Raw genomic sequence first — 18016 nt, 5'->3', positions numbered from 1 at the left:
TTGTAAAATGTGCTCATGCCTGACCCCCTTCTACAGCGAAAGAGGAGTCTTTGAAGTGAAAAGAAATATAAACAATAGTCAACAAATGTGGGACTAGAACTCATTATCTCATGACTCTCAGCAAAATTCACCTTCCTTTCAAAGAATATTTGAATCAGGAGCATCTTGTGCTCTTGAATTTGCTGAACATTTGACTGTTGCCTAATGTGTCTGTACAATGGAACAGACAGTCTGATTCAGCAGATCTGCTGAATATTCAGCATAACTGGGCACACTTCGTAGCTCTATTTTGTTTTTTCTTCCATGAGAATTTAAAATAAAAAGAGAGAACTTTCCTTATTAAAATAGTTCAGAATTAAACAGATAAATTCTGGCAGAGCAGAACTAATTCCTGCTGATGAACAAAAGTATGGAATGCTTAAATCTTGAAACCTGTGTTTGGTTAAAATACTCCTTTTTGAAGGGGAGAAGGATGAGGATGACTCTGCTTCCAAATAAGGGGAAGCAATAATTGCCTGAAGTGCAGAAAGAATAAGTACTGTTTCTTTGTTTTCCACCCTACTCTAGATTACTCTAGTCAATTTATGTTGACTTTAACGGGATTTGGATAAGGACCTTTGGTTACTGGGCTTCAGGTAAGGGATAGCAGGGAAGGTCTATAGGTATTTTATATGGTTGTATTAGGATGAACAGTGCCTTCAGCACATAGATAGGTGGGAACCTCATCATTCCAAAGCAAATATTTTGAAGCAGAACAAAAGCAGGGAGGAAGGGGATGCATTGGATACATCCATCAGCAAACCCTCCCTCCCTCCCCCATGCCGCAAACCGAAGGAATCGTTGTCTAGCCTCTCTCACTAGCGCCAGCCAGTTCCGAAGTTTGATCCGTTCCTTTCTCAATCAATATGCAAGGAGGGGTGTGAGGGTTGCTTGTAGAGCCCCCTCCCCCCGGTTACCTCACCTTGGCTGGCAGGCAGCCTCCCTAAGATCGTCAGGAAACTTCAGGCAGCGGGGGAGGCGTGTCGCTGTGTGTCACGAGCAGCAAGGCGCTGCCTGGCAGCCGGGGAGCCCGGCGCGGAGCAGGGAGGCTGCGGGCTTTGGTCCCGTATGTGCGAGCGGCAGCCGAAGAGCCAACCCGCCCCCGCGCGCAGCCGGCAGCGCTGGAGGAGAAGCACGGTCCCCGCGGGCTGCGCTGTCGCTAGGGAGGGAGGCAGCTGGGCGCGGCGAGCGCGGTGGCAGGGGAAGCGGAGCGGCTGCTCCGGTAACCAAGGAGCCGCCCCAGACACACACGCCGGCGCCGCTCGCTTCTCCTCCCGCCACCGTGCCCTGCTCCGGCCAGTGCCTCGCCGCCGCCGCCGCTGCCTGAAGGCGGCCGCGCTCAGCCCCGGCTGGCGTTGGCGAGCCCCAGTTACCTGAGTTGGCTCCGCTCCTGGGACTTGGGCTGCCGGCCCCCCCCCGTGAGAGCCCCGCGCCCGCGGGAGGGTGAGGCTGAGCGGCCGGAGGAGCCGGGGCCGGGTCCCCGCCTCGGCAGCTCCTGATGGCGGCTCATCAGCAAAGCAGGATCCAAGCCTACCTGGAGAAGAACAGGATCGGGCCCCTGTTCGAGGTGAGGCCGCGCTCTCCGCCGGGGGTGGGGGGGCGCGAAGGCAGCCCCGGCTACCTGGGCAGAGGGCGGGCTGCCGGCCGGGGCGCAGCACGTGCGAGCCGGTGTGTAACCCACCCGTGAAACGTCACGCGATTCCACGGGCTGGGGGCGCGCGCCCTGCCCCTCCACGCACCGCAGTGACTCCTTCCCCTCCCCCCCCCGCTGGCTCTCGCACCTGCACCCTCGGGACACGCGTGCCCTCCCTCCCGCGCTCTCCCAGACACGCGGGGGACGCCGCCGCCTCACGCGCAGGGATTCCCCCGTAAGCAGAGCCGGGTGAAGCCCGCCGGGGTTCGTAGCCCGTGGGGCGTCAGGAGAGCCGCGTGGGCAGCCGCCCTGGTTGTGTGCGAAGGGCGGGGGAAGCGTCCCGTGCGTGTGCCAGCGGGGCCAGGGGAGAGCGAGTGACTTTGCCCCGCCAGGTCTGAGAGGCGTCCCGAGGAGCCCAGGCTTCGCCTTCCCTGTCCTTTCCTTGGGAGCGACCTGCGCTGACTCACACAGAGCCGTCGGCCAGTGGCCACATGGGGATACCTCCCTCGGGGCGGACCGCACGGGTCTGTGCTTAAACAGAGAGGCTGCGGGAAGAGCTAGGGGAGACTGGAGCGATTCCTTGTGATTAGAAATAAATTCAACAGAGTGAGAAATGAATGCGTATTTACAGGGAGATCGCACTGGGCTGGGAACATACAGCTTACCAAATCTGCCTACTCCTATTGCAAGTCCGTAGGGAATGAGGTATTTTACATCTGTACTGGCAAGAGAACACTTGGCCTCAGGCTACATACATGAATTTGCTATAGGTTTTCTTTAATATGAGCAAGATCTACACAACCTAAGCCTGTGTATAATCATATATAGTAATACTACTGTGAGACGCACTTCTCTGTTTTTCATTATTTTACTTAATTTTACTTACCAATGTGACTGCACCTGATTCACTTGCTAGTGTTACTTATCTGGAGGAAAACAAAAAACAAAACAAAACAAAACAAAAAAACCCCATAGTTTGGTGAATTCTGTCTCTCCAGAGCAGGTGTTAGGAGGCATCTTCAAACCCTAATAAAAAGGAGATTCAAATTTTGTTAGGAAACAAGTCGCGAAGGGCCAGTTGTTATTTCTTACATGGACTATGGCTGTTATGATAAAATAGCTTGATTCAGATTTCAGGAGGTGAATTGGATACTTTCATTTTGCAAATCTGAAATAAAAGCCCTACTTGTTAAAATTCAAAACAGATACTAGGGAATGGCCCAATCTCTGGATTTCTGGATTTGTATAGAAAATCAGCACACATTAAATTTACACGTTAATGTTAATGAAATATTAGATTTTTATAAAGAACATAAGAACGGCTGTCTTGGGTCAGACCAATGGTCAATCTGGCCCAGTATCCTGTCTTCTGACAATGGCCAATGCAGGTGCTTCAGGGGGAATGAACAGAACAAGTGATCATTAAGTGATCCATCCTGTCAGCCAGCCTCTGGCAAACAGCAATCACTGCCTATCCTGGCTAATAGCCATTGATGGACCTATCCTCCATGAATTTATCTAGTTCTTTGTTGAACCCTGATATAGTCTTGGCCTTCATAACATGCTCTGGCAAGGAGTTCCACAGGTTAGTTGTGAATTGTGTGAAGAAATACTTCCTTTTGTTCATTTTAAACCTGCTGCCTATTAATTTCATTTGGTGACCCCAAGTTTTTGTGTTATGAGAAGGAGTAAATAACACTTCCTTTTTTACTTTCTCTGCTTGGCAACTATCATGAAAGCAATGACTAATTTGTCTCTTCTTTGAATTTTCACTAATAGACCTGCCTTTTATATACTAAATTAAAAAAAGAAACACAACCCTACCTGATGTCACTTTGTTGAATATAGCCCATTGTCTCTTAACCTAGTTTCTCAATACTGAAAGATGCTCATTTCTATTATTAAGAATTAGTAGGATGTATTAATTTTCAAAGACTGGGGGACAAATGCAAAAGGCTGACCCTGTTGTGATACTTTCTATATTATTAGAGTTATACTTTTGGATGAAATTCATCTTGGTGCAGTGCTCCTGTGCAAGGCCCATCACTTATGCCTTGCAGATTGGCTGTACAGCAGTTACAGGTGGATAAGCCATAATTACATCCCAACATACCATGGAGGAGTCTGTGTACCAACTCCACTTAGGCCAGCATTCGGAACTGGGTTCAGGAAGGGAGCTCTAGCAGAGCCAGTGCTATACATAAGCAGACTAAGCAATTGCTTAGAGTCCTGAGCAGCTCAAGGTGGTCCCCTGTTTGCTTTTTATTATTATTATTATTTTCATAAGAACTTGCCTGTTTTAGTATTTTAATCATTTAAAAACTAAGAGTTTTCAAAAAGAGCCAAAAATAAACACTTCAGGATCAGCTTAGTTTATTAGTGTCTTTTGCGGAAGCGGGGTTGGGGGCAAAATATTCCTGCTTAGGGCCCCCAATGGGCTAGCACTGCTGCTGAGTTGTAGGATTCATACAAAGAATGTAAGGGGTTTATAGTTTGTTTTTCTAGTCCATGGCCTGGTCTATACTGCTGATGAAATTTGGCAGCAGTCAACGGGAGTTACACAAGCTACACGATTAGCTTGCTTAACTCACATCGACTTTGTAACTTCCGTTTAGCGTGCTGTCTCCACTGCAGGAAATGTGGGCCTGTAGATGCACTGCTACACTTTTTTGGAGGTGGTTTTAATAGATTGACTTCCAGATCTATTGAGTGGATCTTCACTTCCGTTCAATTGATCCAGATAGATCGATCTGACGGTGGCAAATTTGCTGCTGTCAGTGTAGACAAACCCAATGAGATGAGTGTGTGCCTTTTCACCTGAAGAGGCTTCTGACTTCACCCAGATAAAGCCTGACTGCTCTCATTTTATGCAGGTGATGTGAATTTCATCCTCTGTGCTCAATGGGAATGTCCACCTTTCCTAGTTTGATCCTGACATCCTTAGTTAGGGAAAGCATCTTTGAAGTCAATGGGACTTTACCTTGATCAAAGACCACAGGATCAAGCTAATAATGTAACTATACTTGCTGTTATATATTAAGTTATAGTATATTGGGAGCACAATGTACACATAGTTAAACTGAATCATAATATTTTATAGTTTGTCATGTCTATAGAAGTTTTGCCACGATATAAAATGAGACAGATACTTGGATTTCAATCAAAGGAGGGTAAAATCTTCTTCTCTTCTTTGTGGGTTATTTATTGCATTTCCATTCCTGATGCTAATTAGTCACCAATTGTCATAGATAATTATCCTTTGCAATGTGTACAAACTCCATGGTGCCCACCCAACACAGGGTGATGGAGCTCAGTAAGGTTATATTTAGTCAGCAGGTCATTACTATTATTGTCATTCTAACACTTTACATGGTTCAAGGCGGCAGCTTTTAAGTACCCTAAGTATTGCTGATTAACAGTGGGTGAATGGAGGGATGCCACAGGGAATGGGCAGAGAAACAGTGAATTTAAGTGAGGAAAGCCAGGGATGGCAGAGGATAAACAGAAACTTGCATACCTATGCAGGTGAATGAGTAATAATCGGTAGAAAACAGATTTTTGAACTCCAGACACAGTCGTATTAGCCTAACAAGCTGATGTCTGAAAGGTTAAACCATAGTAGTTCCCCTGCATAGTAGGCTGGGTGGTTGAAGCTGTTGGTCAATGCATGATTTGTCCTGTTCCAAAGGTGCCAATTACTGGCAGTTTTGAGTATGACAGTGTAACTGTCCTCCTTTCTATCCTGTGATCCTGTACTTGTTGCTCCACTTCTGCCTATTCTCCCTATTGCACTACATCAGCAGTGGCCAGATATGAACACCAGCTCTTATGGAATTCATCTTCAAAATGGCAACACCTTGTGTACATGGAGATCAGTAAAGATGCAATTGTTCAGGAAAATGTTATTTTATAACATTCCCACTCCTATGTTGTCCTAATCTTTTCTGGAGGATGGAATGTCACTTGACTATCACAGGTGTAATAACTGAAGTGGAACATGTTTGAGAATATTCCCCATTTTTAAAGTTTCAGCTCTAGATTCCTCTCCCCAGAAGGCTACTTCCACCTTCCTTGTATCCAGAGTAGAGTTAAGGAGCCACTCTTGCCACAGTGAGTCAGCAGGAATCAGTTAGAGTCTCCTATCAGGCTTCCAACCTCTGTCAACAGGATGGGTCATTACAAAACTCAGCCACCCTGCTACAAAGGGCACCACCCAGCTCCATTTAGCTAAAAATTACAGCTGACAGTGAGCAACTATGACTGTGATTTGGTTGTGGTAGGTGGTTATATAAAGCAGTTGGGGACAGTATGTATCAAGGCAGAGAGACATCTTGCGTTTTGGAATTTAAACGAAGGCTAGATCTATACTGCATTGGAAACCGAAGTTAGCAGCCCCTGGGTTTGTTAACCTCGGGCTTGAGCAGCTATACTTATTTGTAACCCCAAGTTAGAAATTGTTGAACCCTGGGTCCCAAGCTGGGGCTCCAGCAGCATCTATACTGCATTAGTAAGGTCCAATTCTAATCACTCATTTATCAAACTTTTCTTGTTGTTCAGTCGACAATCCTGTTATATATATTGAGTTATAGAGTTTAAGACCAAAAGGGACCACCAGATTATCTAGTATGTGACTGGCCCTCATGCCACCCAGCACCTACACACTAAACACAGATTTCCTAAAAGTTGCCCTCCTAAAATGTGGCCACTCTAGCCTTTTGTTTGTGGTGTGGTGTGGGGAAACTAGGCTGTCCACCCAACTTGACTGTTTAGAGGACAAAGAAAGTCAGCCGGTGGATTCCCAGCGCATGAGTCCAGTGGGGCTGCATCTACACGACTAAACAATAGTGCTTGAACCCTTGGTCCTGGATTGTCTTGGGTTTGGACCCTTTAGCCTGGTGATGTGAGACCTTGGGTCTGAGCCCTGGGTTAGTGTGATTTGTATGTAGACCGGAGGGGAGGTTAGGCTTGAACCTGAGCTCAAAACCTGGGCTTACACTGCAGTGTAGACTGCCCTCAGAGGCGCTGTTTAACAGGAATTCTGAATGTGGAATTGTTTCTGTAAAAAATGACAGTGAAGCTTCTTGTGAACAGAACCTGTGTACATACTGTGCATAAAGCTAGCTAGGCAATAATATTCTGAATCTGTACCCACTCATTTCTCTCTACCTGAGTATTGACTCACTCTGAGTTCCCAGTATCCAATTCTACAAGATCCTTTCTCATGCAAGTAGTTCTCACTTAGGCTAATAATTCTAATAAAGTCAAACTCCTCTGAACACTTGGAAACCAGGACATTATTCTTCTAGGATCAAATTGTGCTACTATATTGAAATAATTGAGCATTTAGCAATTAACTTGAATGGGAGCAGGATCAGGTCCTTTAAAAAGAGATTGCAGCAGACTTGTAACTGTTCTGAGATATATCTAGTGATTTGGAGATTTTCTGATGTATAGAATTGAGTGTTTGGATGGTGTTTAAAAACTAATCTATACGTTGTTATGCAAAGCAGAAAACTGTTAATTCCTTGGATGTGTTTTTTGTTTTGTTTTGTTTTTTTAAATATCTATACCTAAGATCTGGGTTCTGAATGCTGTCTTGTAAAGCAATAGTGGGCTTTGAATTTATGGTTTTGATTTGACTTCAGGGACAATTTGGTCTGAACAACGGTTGCAACATCAGGTTCACTTTGCCTAGAGTTAACTAAACTTCTTTATACTTAAATTTCCAGCCTCTGAATAACAAATATTTGTAGTCTCTTTTAAAAGTATGTTTTTTTGTAACAGATGTGCAAAACTACATTTTTCTACTCAAAGCTGATGCGGTAACTTGTTTTGATGTGTGTTCTAATTAGTCAGTCAAGCTTAGTTTGAATTTTTGTTTAGGTTTCAAAAGGGTTACTTGAGACACATAATATCAATGCTTATTTCGATCCATTAGGTATATCAGACAAATTATGTATGATACCATAAAAAGAATTATTTGTAGTATCATAAAATGATTATTTTCAAATGTATAAGTGTGTTTTGTACATTGTGTATTACTTCTTCTCCAAGCAGAAATATATTTAAAATTTTTTTTAGATACAGTGTAAGAACAGAAGAAGTATAGTTGAACTCACTAAGTTTACTTTTAGATATTTTCCCCCACTTTTAGAACCGGCAATCTCTAGATACACTTACATTAAATACAGCAAATAATCAGGCAGAGAAAACCAAAATAACTGTTTTGCTAAACCAAAAATAACCCTAAGCCTAAATCTGCCCCTTGGAATATTGTTATTCATTGAACAGGCATTATACCATGCCTGCTCCCTTTGTTAGCCTGAGGCTGGGAGTGAAGTCCAGAGTTGTGGGCCATCCTCTGAGAATGTTGTGCCCTTAGTCCCTCAATGTACAAATCCAGGGACTGTCAACTTGAGCATCTCAGCTCTCAATGTATAATATTTAAAGTTAGAGTGTAACTTTTAGGATATAAAAATCATACTGATATAATAGTCTCACAGAGATGCTTCTTTCTAGGCTATTTATAATTATTTATTTTTGTTTAATGTTATGGCTATTTGGTCACATTCTGTTCCTGGGATAAAAGGTAGTGAATTATGGCTCATGTGAATATTGGACTTAGAAATGTTTAGTTTCAGACAGCTAGGTGGAGCTCTTGAAAGACCAAATTCATTCAGTACAGTTTCACAAGGCAGAATTTTAGATTGCAGCATTCATATGAGTTATCATGCTAGGTCAGACCAATAGTTGATCTAGGTTGGTATTCCCATTCTGAGAGTAGTTATACCAGAAGTGTCCAGAGGAAGGTGACAAACCCTTATGATGGACTACTATATTCAAGGGGTCAGTGTTTTCTTAACCACCCACAATTAGTGGTTGGCTCATATGCTGAAACCTGAGGGTTTATATCATATACACTTTTATTCTATCTAATATACCTCCTGGATTTTGTTTCTGCTGTGTGTGGCTAGCACTCTTCTGGGATATATTTATATGTATTGATTATTGATGGGAACTATCCTAGGGCCCTGATCCTGGTATCCTTATACTTGCAACAGTAAAAGCTACTCACAGATAGTATAGTCCCATTTAAATCAGTGGGACTATTTACGTGAGTGGTGATTACTTAAGTGTGAAAGGGTTGCCAGTTCAGTCTTAGCTTAGGCCCATATCTTTGATAGAGTCCACTCATTTTGATGCCTTAGTTTTTGGGTGCCCAAACTGATTTTTCTCAAGAGCTGAGCACCGAGAAATCCAACTGAAGTCAATGGGAAGTTCATTTTTGGGTGTGCAGAGACCGCGTGTGTGGGAGTATTCAGACTTGCATCCAGGCATCAGAGTTTGCAGCTACACACATTGGGCAGGTCTAATTTGAAAATGTAACCCCCAAACTTCTATGACTCTTATTATTTAGAACTACATTATTTATACCTACAGTGTAAGGTATGAGGTGGACGCTAACTGTCTTAGGGAATGTCTTTCTAAACGCCCCAATATGAAGGAGTGGAACCACTAGTATACTTCCTTTTGGGACCGTGGGTGCCTACAGGGAGTAAAAATTGAACATTTCCTTCACTGGGACTGCAATTATGCCTCATACTTACACAAACTGCACATGGTGGGGTGGGGAGGATGGTTCTTTGCATGCTGTCTCCATTATGCATCCATGTAAAGATCAGGTAGAATCTGGCCCTGAGTGAGAGCTAAATTTTCATACACCATTGGTGAAGGTGTACACTCTCCAATCTTAGGTACAAATATGTATGGATGAATGAACAATCAGGTAATTACACTTGTGCTAACTCCATATTTGCTCTCCTGAAACAAATAATTATGTGTGCAAATGGTCCACACTGCATGTGCTTACCTACCTATTTGCATGTGTTAGTGTGGGTTTTCTTTGCATAGTGGGTACAGGCACAGTTTAAGTGGTCATTTTTGAAGATTTTTGGCCCTGAATATTTTAAGAGCTATAGTGCAGGTACAGTAGAAGAAGACTTCTGTGCCTCAGTAGTGCAGCTCTGTACATCCTGAGTGATACATAATGAAAAGACGTTCCTCAAAAGTCATAAATGAGACAATAAAATTTTCTGTTGTCATGCTCCAGAGGAGTACCCATCCCCTGATAGCTTTGATATCACAATGGAACAAGAACCAGGTAGTGCAACTTCCCGGGAGCTAACATAAGGTGGGAAAGGTGTACTAAAAGTAATTTAGAAGCAGAATGCCCTTTGCTGTTTGCAGCACTCAGTATGCATTTGTAAGGTTGCCTTTTTATATTAAAACCGTAGCAAGTTATCTTTAAGGCAGAACAAACAAATGGGGGGGGAGGGGGGGAAGAAGTTAAAGACAAAACTCCCTTTGTGTTTGACATTACTGAAACCATTGTTCGGACTACTTTTAGGTAGCCTCTATAAATTTACCCATAATGTTTTATATCTGATGCTGACTTTGATTTGAAAGTATACTTTTCAAATACCTTTTTGATTCAAATGAAGAGTTGTAAATTGCATTTCAAGCTGTGTGTGTAAGGTAGTACAGCAAAATTAAGCCTCACCTAAAATGAAAGTTACAAGATATCTTTATTTTGTTATATTAACAAGAACATTCATAACTGAAGTTAATTTTGTGTATGTGTGACAGGAAGCACAGCTAGCTCATAATAAAAATGGAACATAGAGAATTCACAACTACTGAAAAAAAGTGGGCGTTTTAGGCTTGTGAGCATATTTGCATAAGTTCATATGCCCATCCTTGGGGCTTTAAGTGACTTTCATAACCCATGGATATATATTGTAAATTTTTTGGAAGCAGTGAAAAACATATTTTTAAATTGTCAGACTGAATCTTTTTACAGGACAGTGTTTGCATAACTATTAATATATATTATCTATTAATACTTTATTTTTATATAGCAGCTTTCATCTGATGATCTGGAAGCACTTTAGAAAATATTAAACAAATAAGAGTGACAACATCAATCTAAACTTGTTTATCATCAGTTCAATTTATAGATGGGACACTGAGGCACTGATGTTGACTGAATTGTCCAGGGTGACTTACTGGCTGAGCCGGGCCAGAATCTAGGATTCTGACTCTGTCCTGTGCTATGAGCTCTAGATAACACACCCTCTCATTTAAAAATAAAGGTGCACTGTAATTGCGAGTTTTTCCTTAAAGACAAGGACTGGAGCAAAGATGGCTTTGAAATTTTGTTTGGCATTTAGCATAGTAATGACTCCACGTTAATGGAAAGGAGCCATATTAATATGTTTTCACTACTTATGATTGAATTATGGTGTCTTTCAAATTTTAAACAATATCTAATACATTTAGTGTTAACAAAAATCAAATCAGGCTCTTTAATTATTATCATCGTTTGATTAATTCAGCCTATTGGCACAAGTGCATATTGGGAAAGTGAACAGCAATCCTAATGTAAATATATAATTTTAAACAAATCAATAAAATTTTAATGTGCAACTGAGTCTTCATGTTTTTTGTTTTTTTGTTTTGTCTATGCTCAGGTAGAATCAGAAATACTTCTCTATTACTGATTATTTGTTTCCAGTAGTGCTGATAGGTGCTATACAAACTCAAAAGGAGGCATGATCCCTGCCTTTTGAAAATTCATGGAGCTTTTGAGAGTCAGCAGACCTGGATGCTTTCTCTTAAATAATGCCTTAGAGTTTTTAATCTGCACGTTTCTGTGATGTAATGAAGTTTGGTGTCTTTCCTGATTGGCTCATCCATTGCTGCAGGGGGTCCACTATTCAAGATTATCCTGCCAAGTGTCCATGCCGGCTCATCTAAAGAAGGGAATCTTGTTAATTCTGCCATTCCTAAGCATTCAAAATCATGAGTCAGAAGCCTAATAATTAAGCGATTTGTAAAATCACATTGTTTTGTGGTCTATCTTCTGATTTTAGTTGCCAATATTTCCTTTTCATACCCTCCCTTATCATTATCTTGTCTCCTTGCATGCTCCTGCCCCACTTACATTCTCCCCTATGCTTCCCCCCTGTGTCCAGTCCCCCCAGTATTCCCCATATTTTGACTCACTTTTCCCACACAGTCTCCAAATTTTTCAGCCCCTGCTATTCCTTTATACTCTACAGTCTTCTGCACCCCATATTTCCTATCAATCCCTCAGATTCCTTTTCTATACCTCCTCAGTTGCCTTTTGCCCCCACATTTCCCTGCGCGCTCTCATTATCCATATAGTTTGAAAGGGAAATGTTGGCCATATTTACTCATGGTAACCACGGTAACAGACTTACTGAAAGCAATTGAAGCAGTTGACATACAGACAGAAATTCATGAGTTTCATTCCAGAATTTAGGCAATCATGAAAACTGTTTTTCTTTAAAATGACCCTTCCCTTCTTCACCCCTCCCCACAAAAAGTCACCCAGAAAGCTTCCAAATTCAATGAGGTTTGCAATTATCTTCTATAGATACAGGGTAGTATCCCTTTAAATCATTTGTGAGCCCTGCAGTGACCCTCACTATATTGTGTGTTTTAGAAGCCATTGGAACAATAGTGTGTGTAGAGCTAAGACTTGCATGTTGTGTATATTCACTAAACACTGTCATTTAGACCTCACCATGCCCAGGTGGTTCCCTTTGTATTATGTGTGTTATGTGAAGAGCAAAAGACACAAAAGTAATGAAACTGCAAGCGGTGGCAATTCTATGCTTCTGTCTTAGCTGCTAGTACATGGTTAGGTCTCCTTTTACTTTCTCTTCCCCTTTGGTGGCATTGCAGGATGCTTCTTCCAGCCTCTTCGCAGGAGTGAGAGGGCAAGCAGTGTGATGCCAAAGCTACCTAACCTCTGCCATTTGGCTAAAAACTCAATTTCCAGCTCTTCTACCCATGCTGTCCTGTTGGCTGTTTGGCTTTTGGCTGACAGGTAGCATCAGCTAGGTCTGGTTGCCAAGATTCCCTCCTCTCCTCTCCTTTCCCAACTAGGCTGTCTCCTTGCCTTTACTGCCTCTCTTCTTCTCCAGTGTGAGACCTACATGAAGCTGGGGGAGGAACATATGACAAGGTAGGCACCTGACGGGAAGGAAGGTCAGAGGAAGGGAGAAGCAGCCACAGCACCCGCATGTACTGAGCAATGAGGCCGGCCCAATGTATGTGTGAGGGATGGGTGCTGATGGGGAGAACTGAGCAATTTGGGGTGGGTCTCTAGTAGATTTGGAGGAGGATAGAACACATTAATACAGCGAGGATGAAAGGGAGGATTGACGGAATATGAGGTAAAGATACGCAATGTTGCCAACTCATGATTATTTTTGCAGGTTCCCCCATGTTTAGTGCTTTTCTGAAAGCCCAGCTCCAGGAGTAAAGGGATTATATCAGAATTCCAGCTTTCTTTTTTAAAGTAACTTTCTAGCCCGTATAGTTGCTGAGAAAAGCTGGAACAGAGTGTACTCTAAAGGTATAGAAAAACAGAAGGCAAATAAAAGGAAACCTGTGATGTTTCCAGTTGAGGGGAGAGGGGGCTGAATCATGATTATTTGGAATGCTTGCGGCTGGCAATACACATGTATTTGTGTGTGTGTGTTCAGGGGAGGGGTGGGGTGTGATAGTTGTGACAAGTTTGTGTCTAGTGGTGTGCACACTTTAAAACTTACATGCAGGATTTTTAACTTTTCAAACATTTATTTATTTATTTATTGCTGCATCAGTGCAGGCAGGTCTGCCTTTTGATGTTGTCAACCACATTCTTCCTAAAAGTCTGCAGTAATATGTGACTGAATCTGGGAGACACTTGGTGGTCAGATCTTAAGAATGAGGGTTGTGACATCTGGAGCAATCTTAGAGGAAGAATCTCTGGAAGCAATCATGTATGAGTGGGTAGAAGAAACAAATCTGAAGAGGCAGTGACAAGGGTGGGGAATCTGTTCTGTGGAGGGGGAACCTGAGGATCAAATCTGGCAGAAGAGAAAAAGGATCAGTCAAGTTCTGGGTAGGGTGACCAGATAGCAAGTGTGAAAAATCGGGATGGGGGGGGGGGGTAATAGGAGCCTATATAAGAAAAAGACCCAAATATCGGGACTGTCCCTATAAAATTGGGACATCTGGTCATCCTATTCTTGGATCACAAAAGGAATTAAAAACTTGTAGAGGAGGTTGACACAGAAAACTAGACTTTGCCATGCTTGAATGTGGATGTACAAGCAGGGGGAAAGTGCAAGGATCCTCTCCTTCCTCTGCCATAATGCAAGGGTCAAGAATAATTGCAATCCTTGTATTCATATGAGCACAAGATCTGCACAAGAGCAGCAGCACTAGCTATCCTGAAGAGCTGACTGACCATGGAGAAGCATGCTGCACCTTCTGAAGGGGTCTTAAATCCCTTTTCTGGTAAGGAGTTCTGACATGTACTGTGTTTTTCACAGTTGCTTCCTAGTTCTCTGGCTTGGGCAATGCATCCAGTTTATAGTAGTGCCTATAAGGCACTGTCTGGCCTAGTATGTAGAGGAGAACAGCTTGGAAAGAGAGTTGGGGAATAAGACACAGAATGTAAGCAAGAGGAGACTTACCCATGTAGAGAAAAGAGAAGAGACATAGCGAAAAGGCAATATGGTAACAAGCGAAGAAACAGAATTACCACTTTTACATTTTTACACAGATTATTTTTTTATGCTGTGAAGTAAAAATACTGAAAGAAAAAGAAAGCAGAGGGAGGAAGAGAACCAGAAACAAATAAGAACATTTTTCTTCTGTGATTCCCAATAATAAGAAAAAGATTAGAAGGAAGGAGTTAGCCAAAAATAAAGAGGAACTCAGAATTAGTTTGGAGGAATACTGAAGAAAAATATAGGGAATTAAAAAGGAGACAGAGGAGGGGGAAAAAGGATCAAATGGAGTCTACTGGATAGAACACTGTACTGTGAATCAGGACACCTGGCTTCTGTTCTTGGCTCTGCCACTGATGTCTTGCTGTGTGGCTTGAGCATGTCACTCTACTTCTCTGTTCATCTATTTCCTTTGTCTTGTCTACTTAAACTGCAAGCTTTTCTGTCCCTCCCTGTGTGTTTGTATAGTTCCTACCACAATGGGGTCTGATCTTGGGTGGGGCTTTTAGGCACTATGGCAGTGTGGATTGACTTAAACCAAAGCAATTTTAATCATGATTTAAATCAGCAAGCAGCAAACCTTGATTTAAATAATTGATTTTAATCATGTTTTGCATTTGTACTTTCTAGTTGTTTTTCTAAATAAAAGGTGATTCTCATTATCGGTACCATTAAAATATGTTCCTTTGCAACTAAAAATAACCTTTACACTAAATTCAGTGCTTCTTTTTGCCAACAAGAGGATATACCATACCTACACAAATTTATTTAAGTAACTATATAGCTTAACTTATATTTATTCAGATTCTTAATATTTACACTTTTTTTTTATTATGTTAGGAAATGGTGAATGATGCATTTCTTATTTACTAGATGATGAATAATTTTTTACTTGTGATTTGTGTCAAGCTGTACTTGGATGGAAATTCAAATTCAATTTAAATGAACAAAAATGGCCTTTTACTTGTTTTTTATTAAATAAACTTCCTTAAATATACTGGATACATAAAAAAAAAAAAAAGATTTCCCAAACATGTTTTTCATTTAAAACTAACTTATTTATTAAGCAAACCAAGTATTATCTGTAGTTAATGAATTGGGCTTGATTGTTCTGGTCACCGTGTCATTCAATATTTTAGAACTAGTAGCTCTCATCTTCTCACACTTAGGTTTATTCAGAGACTGGAAGAGGCAAAACAAACTTTTTTCAATTCCTAATTGTTTTCTTAACTTTTAATGAACTAGTTATTGAAGTGAACTAGTTGAATAAACTAAAATTAAGAAAATATTCTCCCTGAACCTACAGAAGAGGCTACTGCTGTCAAAAGATGGTTCAATACTCCAGACTCTGGTTCCAAGTGCTTAGCCATTAACTTCACCAGTTCAGTGGTTTGACTTTCTTTAAAACTTGTCAGCAAATATGTACTACTTAATAATTTTTGTATTGAATTTTAACTATTTGAATAGATTATAATAAATTTGGGCCATAACATAAATTGTCATAAGTCCAAATTTAATTTTAAATAGGTTTATTTTTAGAAAATAAATCTATATTTAATTTAAACTGTAAAAAATCCAATTTAAAGAAAAAAAAAATCTGATTTTTAAGCATATTTTTGAAGCACTGATTTTTTATCCATCCTCCACTATAGTAATACAAGCAAAAAAACGGGGGCATATCAAGTTTTGAAAATACTGTTATTAATCCAGCTTAAACCGTATCAAACATTTTTGATATTTTTCCACTTTGTCTGTCACAATGGTTGGTTAGAATGTGGAGGGGCCTGGAGGCTGCAATTTGATCCATATGAGCAGATCTGCACCTATAGAGAGCTCCACTGAAGTCAATGGGGCTCCACAGATTCTGCCTATGTAGATCCAAGTGTACGATTAGGGCCTTAATTTGTAATTAGGCAGACTTATCCTTCCTTTAAAGTAATACCAATTAAGTCATAAAAAAAATTTTAAATAATCACTGTCAGGGTTGGCAAGCTCAAAATATGAATGATTTTTTCTTATTTTCTGTGTTAAAAATCAGTACAGTATTTTGAAAAACACTTTGCAAAAATAAACAAGTATGTGCATGATGGAAGGAAATAAGTAAAGAGATTCCAGCTTCCAGCAATGAAGAACTGACCTTGCCTGATCCTGAAAGGATGAATTGTCTCAGTAACTATAGTCCCTAGCTATAGCCCCATAGGGCTACTTGCGTGCATAGTTTTTCACATGCCTAAGTTTTTGTGAATCAGCTCCTAAAACAATCAATAAAAGTATTTTTTTAAAGTTCTGTATAATATTATGCCAATATCCTTTTAAGTATAGGACAATGCTGTACGTTCCAAGGTGTAGTTTTCTAAAGGACCTGTTCATTTTATCTTTTTAAAACGTATCTTGTCCCTGTACCAGTTAGTTTTTTTATTTGGACTCGAAAGCTATTAAAAAAACACTTGTGAGATGAACATTAGAGGGCATGATTTATGGTGAACCCTCTTTAAATTATCTTTATTGTTTTTCATTTTTCTTTTGCTCTCAGGGAAAATACACACTTCTTATTTTACATATTTTTTACAAAGAGCCCTACTTTCACAGTTTTTTTCATCTTCCTTATTTCATATCAATTATATTTGATCTATAAAATATTAATAGTATTAATATTATATTCATATGTAATTGAGTTAACCGATAACTTATAAAGTAGAAAGTACATTCAGTCCAGCTTATGTAAAATGATATTTCTGTAGCTGTCCCCATTATCTCAGATCTGCTTTACGGAGTGGCCATGAAATGATAAGTGTCAGCTTTAGGCCTGTGCAACCTCTGCAGTTGGTTTCTTAAAGGCCTCACAAAACTGTCATGCAACATCTTCTCATTCAAGTTGCATTTATGCAACTCAATTGCTGGCATATAAACATTTCCTTGTGAAGTTTGCAACCATGCCTTCAGTATAAATTGCAGATGTGTGTAGGGCTTGTCTATACCAGTGGTTCTCAACCAAGGTAACGTGTACTGCTGGGGGTATGCAGAGATCCTCTAGGGGGTACATCAGCTCATCTAGATATTTGCCTAGTGTTACAACAGGCTACATAAAAAGCACCCGTGAAGTCAGTACAAACTAAAATTTCATACAGACAGTGACTTGTTTATACTACTCTATAAACTATATACTGTAATGTAAGTACAATGTTTATTTCCAATTGATTTATTTTATAATTGTGTGGTAAAATGAGAAAGTAAGCAATTTTTCAGTATAGTGTGTTGACACCTTTTTATATTTTTATCTCTATTTTTGTAAGCAAGTAACTTTTAAGTGAAGTGAAACTTAGGGGTAGGCAAGACAAATCAGTTCCTCAAAGGGTACAGTAGTCTGGAAAGGTTGAGAGCCCCTGGTCCATACAAACAGTTAGTGGGTGATGAGCTGGGCTTTACATCTACTTTACAGTAGCCTGCTATGAACTGTGTGTGTGGACCCTGTTGCCATACACTAAAAGTCCCCTATTGTGCTTTGATCTACTCTGCTTTGAAACGTGCACTAAGGATCTTTTAGTGTGTGGCACCAGGATCTGCATAGGGAGTGCCTGCCAGGCTAGTGCAAGGTAGATTTGCACCACAGCTTGCTGTGCACTAATTGTTCATATAGACAAGCCCCTAGGAGTTGATCTTGCAAAGATTGGGCATATGAGATACTTTCCTCATGTGATTTGTTCTGTTGAGATTTTCCTCATGTGAGTTCTCCCAGTAGTAATAAAATTACTCA

The 18016-nt window shown here is 40.9% G+C and overlaps 1 protein-coding gene across 3 annotated transcripts in view; it reads left to right on the top strand.

Annotated features, from left to right (window-relative positions):
- Nucleotides 1–1037: 1037 nt before the first annotated feature.
- CUNH8orf34 (chromosome unknown C8orf34 homolog) overlaps nucleotides 1038–18016 on the top strand; it is a 239953-nt gene continuing 222974 nt past the window's right edge. For 2 of the 3 annotated variants that reach the window (XM_067553651.1, XM_067553650.1), the window contains exon 1: nucleotides 1038–1606. In XM_067553651.1, the coding sequence (XP_067409752.1) occupies nucleotides 1538–1606 (69 nt within the window). In that variant the 5' untranslated portion in view covers nucleotides 1038–1537. The remainder of the gene's footprint in view (nucleotides 1607–18016) is intronic. The other variant, XM_067553652.1, reaches the window with a different exon arrangement.

Source organism: Emydura macquarii, unplaced genomic scaffold (assembly GCF_026122565.2).
Source record: "Emydura macquarii macquarii isolate MOO-44397 ecotype Brisbane River unplaced genomic scaffold, CSIRO-AGI_Emac_v2 contig_1477, whole genome shotgun sequence".
In the NCBI taxonomy this organism is placed as follows: domain Eukaryota; kingdom Metazoa; phylum Chordata; order Testudines; family Chelidae; genus Emydura; species Emydura macquarii.
Note: the sequence above shows the minus strand (reverse complement) of the source record. Positions and strands in the feature narration are given on the sequence as shown.